The sequence below is a fragment of the Vanellus vanellus genome (genome assembly GCF_965231255.1).
Source record: "Vanellus vanellus genome assembly, chromosome: 4".
Taxonomy (NCBI): domain Eukaryota; kingdom Metazoa; phylum Chordata; class Aves; order Charadriiformes; family Charadriidae; genus Vanellus; species Vanellus vanellus.
The window spans coordinates 38,235,845-38,251,471 of record NC_138909.1 but is presented as its reverse complement, the minus strand read 5'-3'; the positions used below and the strand labels follow the sequence as shown (position 1 = coordinate 38,251,471).

General features: G+C 41.0%; 1 protein-coding gene across 1 annotated transcript in view; it reads left to right on the top strand.

Annotated features, from left to right (window-relative positions):
- Positions 1–11,656: 11,656 nt before the first annotated feature.
- Positions 11,657–15,627, top strand: part of PDGFC (platelet derived growth factor C) — a 136,123-nt gene continuing 132,152 nt past the window's right edge. The window contains exon 1 of the mRNA XM_082482871.1: positions 11,657–12,003. Coding sequence (XP_082338997.1) covers positions 11,886–12,003 — 118 coding nt within the window. The 5' untranslated portion in view covers positions 11,657–11,885. The remainder of the gene's footprint in view (positions 12,004–15,627) is intronic.

Genomic DNA, 15,627 nt, shown 5'->3' with positions numbered 1-15,627 from the left:
AGCACCAGGTAGGAAAGCCCAGACTAGAGCCCAACAAGTCAGCTACACAGACTGACAGGCACAGCCTCAAGAGCACAACACTCTTCCCTGGTGAAATATCTCAGTGGATGAATGGCTTCCATCTCAAGCAAAGTGCTGGGTTGGCCCAATTCTATTGTTCCCAGAATTTTAGATGATATTTTACTATAATAGTTCAAAATCCCATGTTGATGACGTTTCTTCCAAATAAGCTGTTACCTCCCCACACAGGGCTGCTGTGTGGCATGTGGGACTGCAGACCGCCCCACAATCATTGTAATGTTCAAACTGAGAATCCAAAGGAACCCATTGCAGGGAGCACACGATTGGCCTGGATTTAAGTTGAGCTGGACTAGATGAAAAAGCTCGGGCTTTCTGAGAGGACTGATACCTCCTGAAGGTAGAATGCAGCACTGCAAAGATGTACAAGCTGACAGCCTAAAAGTAGCACGGCCATGCTTGCACAACTTTGCATGCAAATTGGTTAGCCCTTGGTTAATCCCCACAGTGATTTCTCTGGAGTGAATTTTTCCATTCTGCTTTCATTTTTGCAGCTGTTTCAGCAGATCTTAGTGAATATATGTCAGATGTCACTTGGTGGTTCTTAACACTTCGCTCACTTCACTTTCTGTCCCTGATATACCAGGGATGAGTGATGAGTGACTACAGAAAAGGGAATGTGTTGCTGGGAGGTTTTGGGGGTTTTTCTTCTTTCCTTCTGGATGTTGCAACCTGCTACACATTAAAATGAACAAGTTCACATCTGCAAAGCGAGGCATGAATGTTTATTTTATACACTGAATGCTTGACAGATTCTCAAGCTTATTAATATCCAAAATATTATATAGTTTATTATATTTCTCATTTTCTTTGTACAGTGTCGTTACAAGTTAGAACCTGATTTAATAACCTTGAAAACAAAAATGATATTATTTAGCTGCTGTAGACATTGTTCCATGAGCAGATTTACCTAAAATAACTCATAATAGTGCCCTAAGCTATTAATGCGCTTTGTCCTGCAAAAAAATATTCACTCAGTATTAGATAAAAAACTACAAATCAAAGCTAACAACCTTGGAAAAAGAAATGGAACAGATTTGCAAAACGCATTTAGAATTTTCCACTGTTTCAACACTAAGCAGTATTGTTAATACCATAATATTCACATAAGAATTAACTGATACAACAAATCTAACTTCAGTCTGATAACTGCATTAGCAGTCTGTGCAATGAATAACACTTTTCTCATCTATTCAATTAGCATTAATCTCTCTAAGTTACTTAAAGCCATATATCAGTCTCAACTAAAATTGCAGATGTTAAAAGTACATTTACAATAACTGGGTACTTGTAGTACAAGGACGTTTCCCTGCCCATGGTTTGCAGGAAGAAAGAGCATGATGACTGAATGACCTTCTTTCAGTGGCTAGAGTAGTTCTAATCTGATTGAGTTTCCCTCACAAACAGCTCTCCCATAAATAGGAGGATCTAATAGTGCTGTCCATGCCTGCAAAACTAGTAGAAGAGATTGAGAATGACCTTAAAATAATAATTAATCTCTCATGCGAAACCAGCACTGATTTCTCTTTCCATCAGCAGAATTCTGCTGCGCTACAGCATTTAAACCAGGATGAAAAGGATAGTCTACTGGCTGTCCTCTGCTGCCTTACGAAAATAAAATTTCTACTGCTCCCATAAGATATAAGACACCCATGGAAAAGCTATTACTATAATCACTTGTTAAAACTTACAGCACACAAAACTTTTCTTCTCAAAATATACAAAACCTAACAACTAAGTTTATAGGATAAAATTTTTTGTAGGTAGTAATAATTACACAAGCATGCAGTTAATAAGAAGATGGGTGAAAAATAAGAGATGTGTGAGTCCTGAACACTGGGGAGGGACGTACAAACTGGACAACTAAAAAGGCAATAACTCAGCTTCTGTAGCTTTACCCAGCTCTCAGAATGATCATTCTGCTTCACTATGACGTAGTGGGTCATGACCAGGTGTGGCCCTGAAAATAAAGCTGTCATTATTTTAATCAAAAAAGATGAAAATCCATTAATCAGGCTGTAAACAGGACAGTTGAATTGAATGCAGAGAACCTACTGCTGAACTATCTTTCTCATTCATTTCCAATTACATGAAGGACTGAGCACTCTTTCTTAGCTTTGTTTTTGATTTTTTAATGAATATAATGGAATTAACATCACTCAGTTCAGTGGTTCACAGGATTGAGCAGAAATGTGCTGAGCTACAGAGGATCAAGTCATATTTGCTTTATTTAGGCATGAACAGGCTTACTCATTCTATGTGTGTGATAGGACTCCTCGTGCAGAAGAGTTTTTAGGCTCTCATCCAACAGTGTAGTGGGCAGGATTAGGAATCTGATCCTACAAATCCATTTAGATTAGCACCCTTTGTGTAGATTAAGAACTATCATCTCAAAACTGGTTTACACTTTCAAAATATGTCCTTGTAATAACATTCATATTTTGCATTGATTAAGGGCTTCTTCAGGTCCACCCTTATTCACACAATTCATTCTGGGCATTGCTGACATGCTTTCTGAACGGGAGCCTAATGCTGTGAGGTACTGAGTTCCACCCCAAAAGATGCTGACAACTTCAGCACCTTCAGCTCCTGGTGAAATTGCAGGCTATTGACAGCAACCAGCATGCTGAGGGAGCGCTAGGGAATGACAATATCACTGTTTATGTCTGCAAATCCACTGTAAATACCTAACTAAACATAGGTTATTGACTAAGGAGAAAACAGCATTTTTTATACCTTTGAACATTAATGGAGTGGTATTCTTTTCAAAATGGTTTGTGACAGGGCACAACATATAACAGTATCAGAAACATAATACGGAATAAGTACTTCAAAAACCTACTGTCAACCTGAACACATTTTATGGGATGATCTGTGATCCAGATGGTAGTGAAGCTGAAGTTCTTATTTTTTCACGGTGCTGTGGGAATGAGATACTGTGATTCCATGCCAGTGTTTGATCAATAAAGAAAAATGTTGGCAATACTTTGGAATATTGTGCATTCTTAGCTGGATGACGTGAACTCCAGTGATTAATAGTGGGATAGCTTTGAAGAATTACTGGAAAAAGCCTTAAAATTATTTTCCTTTGTAGTATATTTCCATTCAGTGGATTGGCAAGGAAATAACAATGAGAATTTACTAGTATGAATAATGTATCATTCGTACATTCTTTATACCCTTTTCCAACTGGCAGTCCTTGATTCCCTTAAGTTTTAAGTTTTCTGCAGCATTACCTGGATTTCCAGATATAAAAACTAACGTATGATTTGAAATACTAATACTAAAGTAGGCTTTTGTCTATGTTTTTATGCAGGGTAGCTAGTGAATACCTAAGTAAAAATTGAACTGCTCTTCAGTATCTCAGATTATTCCAATACATTTACAATCCACAGAAATTCTACCTATATTTATGTAGGAAGGGATAGAAGGAATTTGGTAGAATTGAGCTCTTGAGCCCTTGGCAATAGCACTTTTTGTCATTAAAAAATCCCTGTAGAATCTATACCTGCTTTTGAAATGTACTAATGAATAAAGGGATTAAATGAGATCTGTTTAAGAATTATAAAAATATTAAAAATGTCATTATCTACTAAGCTGACTTGATATTTTAGAAGACTTTTCCTACTTCTGAGTTTGGAAAAATGCATGGGATGAAAGCTTCCATGTTCCATCTTGAACCTTACTTCTGCCAAAATAATGCAGTTAGTTCTGTGAATGAGGCAACTGATGAGAAATGCAGTGTTTATAATTTTCTATGCCCCCCATGTTAAAGACTTTTTTCAAGTTTCTACCGAGTCCAGGTTTTAGAAAGTCATATTAACTATTTTGTCGAACACGTGCCTGCTGCTTTTTTTTACATAAATTACTCAAATTTAAGAAACTTGGAAAATTACAGTTTGCACGTGATCAGTCTTACATTTTACAGATCAGTTCTTGGAAGCTCTTCATCTCTTCTGCGGGAAAGCTCCAGATGGCCTGAATAAAACCTTGGTGTGCGTCTGTAGGTGATGCCAAGCCTAGACTGGGCTGAAGCATTAGCATACATTCTCTCCAGTTGACTCCATGCAATGTGGAACAGGGAAGCTGCCTTATTCAGAGGTAGAGAGATTTTGTCAATAAGGAGATGTACGTACTATAGATTTAAATAAGAAAGATCTGGGGAAAATGTCATAATTGATGTGGCAGGCAAGCAAGTAGATATGTTTACATTAGGGTTTTAGTTTGGATAAGAAAGACGCTTTTGAAGCACATCTGTTACCATTGATATTCATCTTATAGTTGTCTTGGAGAATATGAACTTTCTTATGGAAATATACTGCAGCTCATCCATAGCGTGGATGCTGGGTCTGTAGCATCAACTGATTTACTTCCCTAGTCTATGTCAAACTAATTGGTGCAATGAAAGCCTGAGTGACATTGTGAGAAATTTTCATTCTGTGAGATGCTAATGGAAAAAAAGGTTTGCCATGGCAAACAAATCTGGACTGGAGACTGGTGGGAAATAAGACAGGGCAAAGTACAAAGAAGAGACAAATCTGAGTGCTAGGGAGTACCAGAGGTCCAGTTATGAAGGCAAGGAGGTGGATTAGGAAAGCTAGTATTTAAATCAAGTGTGGAGAGGTAAGATTAGGAGGCCAAGAGTTTAATTAAATAATTAGTGCAGTAGCAGTGGTAACCAATTAATTGAGAAAGGTGAAAGGGAAGAGGTAAAAGAGAGGAAGACTGGGGAAGAGACGGGACAGGGACAAACGAGAGGAACTGTAATGTGATGAGTCAAGTTTTGGGGGGACAGATGCTCTGTTCATAGTAGAAACACATTTGGTCCAGTGCCTCATCATTCCTGGGTGGTTCTGCCTGCTCTTCAGTTCCCAACAGCTCCTCTACTCCTGTTGGATTTCTGATGTTCCTCTAACCTTTGGACTTGCTTGCAATATCTTCTTAGCTGGATTTCATTAACCAATTACACTTTAATCTCAGTTTAGCCTGAAGACAATGCTCTCTGAAGACTGGCGATGTCAATATGATTCCTGTTCTCGTTTGCTGAATTTGAACTTAAACGAAGGCTCATAGCTATGCAGTTGTCTCAACATTACTCCTGCTCTGTGTGGACTGGGGTAGTGGAAGGATAAAGCTGAAGTACCATAGGTATATAAAGAAATATAGTTCAACTAGACATACTCATGAGGCAAAGTTCTTAATATCAATAATATCCTTTTGTAAATGTAATATACCTATGACATCCAAGTAAATCAATAAATGTTATTTTTCTACTCCAAACTCAATAAATGTAAATATTCCACTCAGATAGTTAACGTGACTGATCTTAGCATCTCTATGTGATAGACAGTCTGCATTCAGACTGTTAACTGTAGGTACATTGCAAATATTGGTAGTGAAATTATGCTGCCATCCCATAAATACTTTCAACTGAGCTTCATTTCTCTGAAGAGGAGTTTTAAAACCATTAGAATATTCATATACAAATAGCTTAGAAATATTGCAGTATGAAAATGAAAAAAAAAATCTTGTAACGTTGTGGTTTTTTACCAGTGTATAAAATAATCTGTTTATATGTATGTGTTTTGAATAATACAGTTTACCCTTAATTTTACTGATTCTGGATACAACTATCCAACTTAACTATGTGATACACACTGGTTTTTTTGGAATAGCAGTGGTTAGTAATGCTTGGAAATACTGTCCAAAATTTGTATTCTGATTGCAAACCTGTATCTTGCACTGCTCAGTGAAAGGGAGACAGGCAGGAAGACCAAATTCAAGAGTTATTCAGAATTCAATAGTTACCTAGAGCTGACATAGAGATGTCTGACACCATCTTCAGTTGTGATTGTGACAGGATTTCATGTATGCTGATAGAACCTAAGACATTATTGATCAATAATTGCTGTCATCTGATTAAAAAGCATACAGAAGCTCATCTGGCTTCTGACATAAGCAAAGTCATCACACACATAGTCATAAAGAGACAAACATTCATGTGTACCTGAGCAAGTCTGTCATCTGGGCACAGTCCTTCAGGCACCTACTCAAGTATGTCCTTAAGACAATATGGAATTATGAATACGGAGAGGCATCTGAACTGGGGCGTAAGATCATACGAGTGTGCTACTTTGAAAGCATACAGGAGAGGAAAGTGAATGTCTTGAGAGAGTACTGGCGTACCCAGAACACTCCTACTTACCCCATGGGAAAACACCGACTTCAAGACTGGCTACTGCCGCCCTCTCAGGCCCCAGTGTAGCCCACACTTAAGTTCAGCAAACATGTTACGAGGCCTAAGTGACTTAGCTACATTGCACTTTTTACATGTTGACTTTGGAAGCCCATCAAGACCCAAATGAGCTACCGGAAGTGGGTAGCATTCTTTCAAACAGTTTGGGAGACCTCTAGTGGGCCTCCTTCCTTGTCTCCTGTTACCTACCTAAGGCAATGTTGCGTTGGCATGTAGCTTGGACTACGTGTATGTTTGTAGTTGATAAAATAATTGGAATAATTAAATGTGACTGCTCTAAAGCAATGCTTATAAGTGGAAATCACACAAAAGTACAATAAGGACTTTAGTTCCCAAATGCTTCAGTCAATTTGAAAAATCACTGTTTAAGTTATGCGATGCTGAGCAGAACAACATTGATATCCTTAGAAGTCTGTGTTCAAATGCTTATCTTTAGGTGGGATTATAAGTTCCAAGTCTCATTTTAGGATTTCCAAAATAGAAATGGCACTTCATTTAGAGTTGTGACCCAAGTGACCAAAGTACATTCGGAGCTGCTTCTTGTCTGTTCATGTCTGAGCCGTGCACACTGTATAAGCATCAACAGAATTGAAGCCTCTTTGGACTTCGCTCTTTTTCTTCATGATATTTTTGAATGTAGCATAGAAACAGGAACACAAATCTTCAACTTGTTTACAAATTCAGCAGGAATGGACAACAAGGACGAAATACTAAAATTTAGTGCTATCTTGTTTACAGGAGTACTTTCTAATGCAGAAACGATTTTCTGTGCGATTCCATACACAGCGCTTTCACCTCACATTACAAGAGTTGTGTTTATTTGTACAAATGTCTCTTTTTCTATCGCTCAGTGATCATGACAGGAGACTATTGTATTGCTGCTTTTCTAAAAGACAATTAGTGTTTCTACAGCAATTTCTGTTTTCATATTTATCACTCATCCATAAAGGATTTTGTACAAACATAACACTCAATAACTATTTAAGACTTCTTTGCACAATGAAAAGTAACTCCATGATGTGAACATAAGCATTTAAACCTCAACTCTGTTATATCAGCAACCAATTTATATGTAACTACACTGAAATCAGGAGAACCTTGCACAAAAGCAGACATTTGCTTACGTGTCTGGATAAGCAGATATTTATTAGTTTTAAATTACATGCTAAGCTTTGCAAAATACTTCTTTTTCTATAATATGATCTCACAAGGGTTATACAGGTACATTCAGAATATACAGGAATATACAAGTACATATGTCTTAATTCTTTTTTTCCCCATTCATAATAGGAAGTGAAACAAGCCACGGGGAAACAAGGGAATCAATCTTCTCTTCCTAACAGTGGTTCCTAATCTTACAAAGTTATGCAAATACCTCACTCTAACTCTTGCGAGACATGAATTTGATAGAAATAATTGTGTTTGTGGAGCTACATGTCTCCAGAAGCATTTCCCTTTGTTTGTACATCATGCCTAAAAATGACTTTATATGTCAGCCATCTCCTATTTTCCCCCAAAATATTGTATTCCTCACCCTATTTCTCCTCAGGAGAGAAATGCTTATCTTGTAGCCTACCTTGGGGGGGGGGGGGGGGGGGTGTTCTTGAAGACAGCAGATAGGAAAAGGAGAGAGCATGCTTCCTTGCAGAACTCACTTGGGATATCTAGAGCCCCCTGATGTCTGTTGAGATCTCTTGTTATCAATTCAAATGGTAAAGGGCAGCCTGTGAACACCTACACATCTTGCCAATTCCAGCCCATTTCCACAAATAACTGCGGGAAATCTTTGTTGTTGTAAAGTGGTGAAGGGACAACGGGTGGAGCATGTGTAAACCACCTCTGTCAGCGCTGTGATGATGTTATTTTGACTTTGTTGCCGGGAATTCTTTTTGCTGATGTAAGCGAAGTTTGTAAAGATTGTGTATTTTAATGATAAGTCCTTAAGTTAATAATAATCACAGAGAAAGATTTTTCATTTCAAGGATATTTATAGTTCAGGAATACAAAGGCTCTACACCATCACAGTAAGTCTCTGGAGTCCTACCAGGCCAAATTTCCATTGCTTTCTCTAGTGGGTAGGTCTCAATAACATTATTTCTGGAGCTGCTGCAAAATGAATTCCTGTGGGATAATCCAGTTAATTCAGATTTTATTCAGGTACAAGAAAAACTGCTTCAAAAAGTTCTAAATGAAGATGATGAAAAAACCAGTCATAAAACAATCTGAAAATGTGTCAAATCAGTGTGGTCATTCTACAGACCAAAGTCTGCATCTCAACTTATTTGAAGATGGCAATTAATGAGCAAATGTCTGTTGCAATACTGGAATTAAAAAATACTTGATACACAATTTTATAGACTATATTACAAAACCTTTTTGAAAAAAATTGTCTTTGATACACCATCAAAAAGACTACATAGCGTAAACTAAGTAGTTGCAAGATGAGATATGGCATGGTGACTAATACAAAAAGACAATGACTGAAGTGCAGTTCTCAGCATGGAGAAAAGTTAGGAATACAAAGCTTTGTGTAGTTTAAAATATTTATTATGGACGTAAAAAAGAATGTGAACATTGTGGTAGCAAAATACAGATGAGTCTTAATGATATCCAAAGAAATCTGTACGGAGAACTGCAGTCACCAGAACTCTTAGATGCATCAGCAATGTGTGCTGGCAGGAATGATCTGAACTACACATGCATCAGTTTGTTGTAATTGTCTAACCATTCAGAATATTTTTTTTATGTCAGTATGTCTGTGGATCACTTCATGAGTAGATCCAACAAAAAGATAAAGGTATGCATAAGAAATACTACATACAATAAGATATTTTATCTTCACTATATATGTTAAGACTAGGCCTTCATTTGGAATGTCACGTTCTAGTTGTCCCACCCCAAATAAAACATAACAAAAATAGATGTGACTCTGAAGAGCTTAGAGGTATAGAGATACTCAGATGAAAACTGTAGTAAAAATGCCTAGCTGGGAAAGGATATGATAGGGGTATAACACAGAAAATGAACGGGATAGAGGAGTTAAATAATTTGTATTTACCTATTTTTGTAATTCAAACATGTACATACACCTGATGAAACTGGAGAGGAATAACATTAAAAATAAACATTGATAGCTGGTGATAAATGCTTAGCGTGAATTTCAGAGAAGACTAGACATTTATAGGAATAAGGATTACCCCACACAATATTTTGGATGGCATTAACAACAAAAACATTTTTTTGAAAGGAAGTAGAGCCTTAATGATTGAAAAAGTACCCTGATCTTTAATTACAGGAGGTTTAGAATGAAAGCTTCCTCCCCAGGCAGTGTTATTCCATATTCATCCACTATGCGGGTTCTTGCATTTTCCTTTGAAAAGTCAGAGCCAGGGTGCCAGATGAAACACTGGTCTGATGCAGCCTAGATTTTCAAAGCTATGGGAGACGTCGGATGCTTTACTTTTCATGTACAAAGTGTGAGATGTCCATGCTTTTTGGAGGGAACTTGTCATCAATTACCCAAAATAGAAAGAATCCCACAAAATCCTCAGGCAATGAAGGTTAAGTTACAGTTAAGTTAATGTATTTGAAAAACCCCACTGCATGTAAACATCAAGGTAGAAGACCTAGAAAGCAGTACATCTTATTTTTATTTTCTTTTCAAAATAAAAACAGTGAAAAAAAAACCCAAACAGTAACAATAATAAAAGTTACTACATAGTCTGCTTGGTGCAGTACATTTCTTTCTTCACAGTCTGTAAGGGAAGGGTTGCTATTTATGGTATGCTCCAAGTCTGCCTTTCAGAAGTCAGCCCAGCTTGGCTGGACAGCTTTCAGTTGCTACTAGAAATATGTCACTTATTAGGAACAGAGGGGATGTTTATCACTGTCTCAAGGGTTACTTTGGCTGAGGTGAAGAAACAGCTCAGTTATACAGTGAAAAGAGCTGGGTCAAAGGATAAGAAACGCATATAGCATGTGCTCAAGACTCCCATCATGCAGACTCAGTTTCTCCCTTGTGTATCTTGCACAGACAGCGAGTGAGACCACCGCTACACAGGTCTTCCCATCTGTCCCCAAAACCACCTCAGAGCTATGGGGGCTGAAGTCACCATTAAAAATACTCTCCCAAAACTTCTCAGTTGAGAGAAAATGATTTGTCCTTCCTGCTGTTTCTTCTGCCCTCCCGGTATCTAGTTAGGGTTCAGTCTTGTTATCCAGACCCATCATGGAATCATGGTTCAAACCCTCTTCCAAGCAAACTAGAGACGCCAACTCGAGCAGAGAAGCTTGGACATGGCATCATCTTCACGAGCGCTGAACAAAATCAGTCCCTTTTAGTCCTCACCAGTGTTAATGTGGGGTGACACACTCCTTGCCATAAATTCAGTTTGGATTCTGCTGAAAACAGCAAGCAGCAGCCCAACCCCATCTGCTCCATGCGTACCACCTCACTGAGCACTGCACCGCATTCCAGCAAGAAAGGGATAGCTGTGAAAAGGCGAACGCATTTCCATCTCTTTGTGCAAATCCCAGAGGTGTGTGGTTTTGGGGCAGCCGAAATGGCAAGTTCCATCAAGAGGAAAATGACCTGCACCCACAGCCTTTCTAAAACCTCCTCGCCCTGTTCCAGTTCCCAGCACCAAGGGTGCGCTCCAGATGAAACGTTGAGCTGAGCATCAAATTTTCAAGCATGAACCCAATTACCATAATTTGGGGGGGGGGGGGAAGAGGGGCTTCTTGAGGGGGGCCTTCGTGAGGCGGCCCTGGCCTTGGCCCCGGCGCCCCAGCACCTGTTGCGCCGCCATTTGGCCGTGAGGGAGGGGGGCAACGGCTCAGGCCGCCCCGCTTGCCTCCTTCTTCTTCTCCTCTCCCCCCCCCCCTCACAACCGACAACTTCCCGGGGCGTAAACGGCCGCGCCAGGTGCCGCCCTCGCCGCTGAGGAGAACAGGCGGCGGGCGGGGAGCTGAGGGGAGGACGCGGCCCGAAGTTGGCAACGGGGGCCGCTGAGCCGCGCCGAGGAGCTGAGGGCGAAGGCGGCCAATTTCTGTGGCAGCGCGGCCGGCCGGCCGGCCTCCCCGCCCGCCTCCTGCCTTGCCTTACCCGCCCACCCCCTCGCTGGCTGCCGGCTGACAGGTGCGCGCTCCTCCGCCACAGTCAGCGGCCCCACTCGCCCCCCGCCTCCCCTCGGCCCCTCGCCCTCCGCCAGCCCCGGCTCCTCCGGCCCTGGATTGTTTAGTCCTTGGGAAGCTGGTCTGGGTCCAGATTTTGCTTTGATCTTTTTTTTTTTTTTTTTTTTTTAAAGAGAGAGAAAAAAAAAAAAAAAAGCCCAAGAAAAACAAAACCTGGAGACACAGAAAAGGGCTCTAGGAAAAAGTTTTGGATGGGATTATGTGGAAACTACCCTGCAATTCTCTGCTGCCAGAGCAGGCTCAGTGCTGCCTTCTCCCCAGCGGCGCAGCCCGCGCCGGGCGCTGCTGAGAGACGCCCGGGCCTCGGTGCCGCGCCGCCAGTGCCTGCTGTGCAGCAGCCCCTCGCCCCGCCGGCCCAATGCTCCTCCTCGGGCTGCTCCTGCTGACATCTGCCCTGGCCGGCCGGAGGCAGGGGGCCGCCGCCGAGTCCGACCTCAGCAGCAAGTTCGCCTTCTCCGGAGCCAAGGAGCAGAACGGTAAGGAGAGCAGCAGCAGCAGCTCCCGCCGCCGCGCAGCCCGGGGCGGGGGGGGGGTGCCGGGCGGGCGGGCGGGCGCCCGGCCGGCGCGGAGGGGAGCGGAGCTCGCCAGCCCGCGGGGCTGGCTGCGGGGCCGCGGGTGTGGGGGGGTGAGGTGGGGGGGTGTGTTTGTGTGTCTGAGGAAAGCTCCGGGATGAGGCGGGCTCGGCAGCTGGGTGTTTGCCCGCCGCGTTCAGGGGGCAGCGGTTCGGCGGGCGGGAGGGAGCCCAGCGCCGGCTCGGAAGGCCCCCCCCCCCCCGCGGTCAGAGGCGCAAAATGCCCCCCCTCCCCTCCCCACAACCCACCTCCAAAAAAAAAAAAAGAAAGCAACGTCCCGCGCACCTTTGTACCCTCAAGGCTCAGCATTTGGGGGGGCGGGGGGGTGTCTGTGTCTGTGCGTGAATGAGTGGTATTTTGTGCAGGCTGGAAACGAGCTAATCCTGCATAGGAAATGAGAATTACTTTCAACTTTCAAGTGTACCTGAAATGTTTAGAAAACTCTCAAATGCGAGTTCCCTTGGGCTGGGGCTGCGCGGGGCTGGAGAAAGGCTCCTTTCATACGGCGAGGGCAGCTTCGGGGTGTGTAATTTGCTTAGCCTCTGAACTCCATATGATTTACATTATTCAGATTTTTAAGCGCCTTTCCCTCTTGATCTGCTATTATGAAGTCATTTTAAAGAATATTTTACAAACTGAAACGTTATATACTGCATGAAACCACACTTCGTGTAGAGTATCTGAACTTAAGGCTGTTAGCATGCATTCATGGAAACCCTGGTGCTTAACGTAGGGGGGGGGTGGGTTGAAAAATTTAGTACTTTTCCTGTCAGCTAGAACAAGGTTTCTCCCTGGGCACAAACCAACACAAAAGGCTAAGCTGGGAGCTCTCAAAACGCTCTGAACTGTAATGAAATAAAGCAGAAACGCAGATTCAAGGCTAATTCAATTCTCTCAACTTTGAACTTGGGACTCCCCAGATAAAAGTATTCTACGTCATGTCTTTTAATAGAAAGCAAAGTTTCAGAGACCCAAAGCAAGTACTCTGTGAGCAACTAGAATATGTAGTCCACTTGTGAATTTAGCAGGGGGAGATTAGTACTGCTGTGGCCTGCTAATGTGATGATATATGGCACCTGTGGACTGTTGGAGCTGCTGATCAAAGAGCAGCACAGGGATCAATCTCTAATCAGAGCAACTGTGAAGGGCCAGAGGAAAGTGATCAAAAGACTCGGAGACCCGGCTATTCTGACAGGAAACCAATCAGACTCGGTGCACAGTACAGGAAATTATCTGCTCTGTGTGAGAAAAGAAATCACTCCCTTCCTACCCCTTCCCAGCTTACCCGGTGTTTAGAGGTTTTAGGGCACCAGTTTGTGACAAAATGGACTTGGCGCTAATATACTAGAGTCTTGTGCTGTGATGCCGCCTTCTGTTATTTGCATGGTGTGCATATGAAGCATATCGATACACAGAGAATGACCATTGCTTTGCTCTAACTTTGCCAGGACTCAAAAGAAACCTGTGACACTGTCAGTCTGCCCTAAGAGGTTTGTTACAGGATAACACAGCTGTGCCCTGAAGGGCCACTGGGGTCCAACAATGGGAGCATAACAATAAAGTGTGAACAGTAGATCATACAGTGCAGAAGCAAAACTGATGTAAATAGGTATACATATATGTGACAACACAAACTAGATTCTGTTCACGTGTATCAGAAATTCAGCTGCCTTAGGTCAGGCTTCAACTGGTTTGCAATGCAATTTGGCATGCTCTAAGATACAGTCACTACCTCTTAGAACACATGCAAAGGCAGGATATTTATTTTTTTTTTTAATAAAGTGCCCTGAAACTGTGTTCTGTGGTAGTTTATGCTTACAACAGTCCAGGTGCTTCTTGTAGCTTACTTGAAGTTTGCTTTCTAGTGGTTCAATTGCAAAACTTATTTTAAAAATTAGCACAAGTTTAGGTACAGCTAAGTACCAACCCCTGACTTTTCTTAACTGATTTTTATTATTTGGGGGATCACTAACACTGGTCAAACCAGTTCTTACTTGATTTAATTAGAGTGATTTTTACACTCTGCTGCAATCTGAAGATTGTATAGCTTTTAGCTGGAGGCAGGTTAAAACTCCCTGGAGTATGAGAATGAGATATTGCTGTTCGCATGCCAAATAATCTTTGGTCAGGAGAGAGGGAGACTTTTCACTAACACAGTCTACAAATAAAAATTTTGTCCTCTGCTTGTGAAACTGCTAAATGGCCAAGAAGTTTTGCAGTAGAATGGATTACAGTGTTACAGCTGCACACTGAGTGCAGTAGCTATTGCTTCAAGGTGATACTGAAGATGTGACCAGTTATGAAATCAGTGGGACAGCTTGTGTTACAAAGGGTAAGCATGTGCTTAAGGATTTCTTTTTTCATAAATGTTTTTTATTTATTTATTAGCTAAATTATTATTAACTTCAAAATTACAGTTTGACTATTTATTTACTAGACACAAACATAAGGACTTCTCTTGTTTCTGCTGCATAGTGAGTGTCATTTTAGGTGGCGATTTCCTAGTGTAAATATTTCTTTGTAATTGTTAGATATTCTTAGAACACGTTATTTTGCTGCTACCTCCTAGGAATTCAGTGTGATGGTTGTTGTGGGGCCAGCGTAGCTCTGTTTGAAACCACTTAAAACTACCTCCTTGTTTGTATTGGCCCTCTGTTATAGTCAGATTTTATTTAAGAACAGGTTTTATTTGTAAACTCTGCTTGACAGTAATGGGTTTTATGTGATTTCCTTGAAAAATTCATATTTATCTTTAATGTTTTTATTTGTAATTCAACTGAGTAAATATTCATCTGGAGGATCAAAGAAGTTCATGCAATCATTTTCTGGAAATTGAAGTAGCAGTCAGTGGTGCGTGTAGTGATGGCTCCCACTTAATCTGGATGGATTTCATTTCCACAATTCTTTGTCATGTTGAAAAACAGATTATGCTTTGAAGGGTTTTTCATAGGTAGGTGGCTATATCATTTCTCTGATAACTGTCTGATGTATTTATTACCATTTTTTCATATTGAAGAAGAGTGAAGAAAAATTGATCACTTGGTTTCTTTTGAGGAACAAAACTTGCATGTTGAATTTGATTACTTAGGTGGTTTGTTTATGTTTTCTTCATATTATAGTTCTTGCTCCTTTTCCATCTACTTTTGAAGGCTAGTTTTATGTAGTATCTTCATCCTGTTTCTGTAGTTTCAACAATGTCTGAGGGAGCTATTGCTGGATTGAGTAATGTGAATGACAATTCTAATGACTTAACTCTGGTGGTCTAAGTGCACCTGCTTTTGTGATATTATTAGTTTAATCTAGATTTGATTGCAACATGAGATGGCAGGAGAATCTAAGTTCTGTTTTCTTGGCTGTCTTAGGACAAGAAGTGATAAATGTTTAAAGTAATTTTGCTAAGCTATCAGCTGTTACGATTTGTATGGGAAATAGGAGGATGTCTTCATAGAAAATAATGTAAAAAGTACTATTGGGTGCCATAAGCAATGAAGTGTATAGCTTATGTGGCATGTACATTTAAAATGTAGT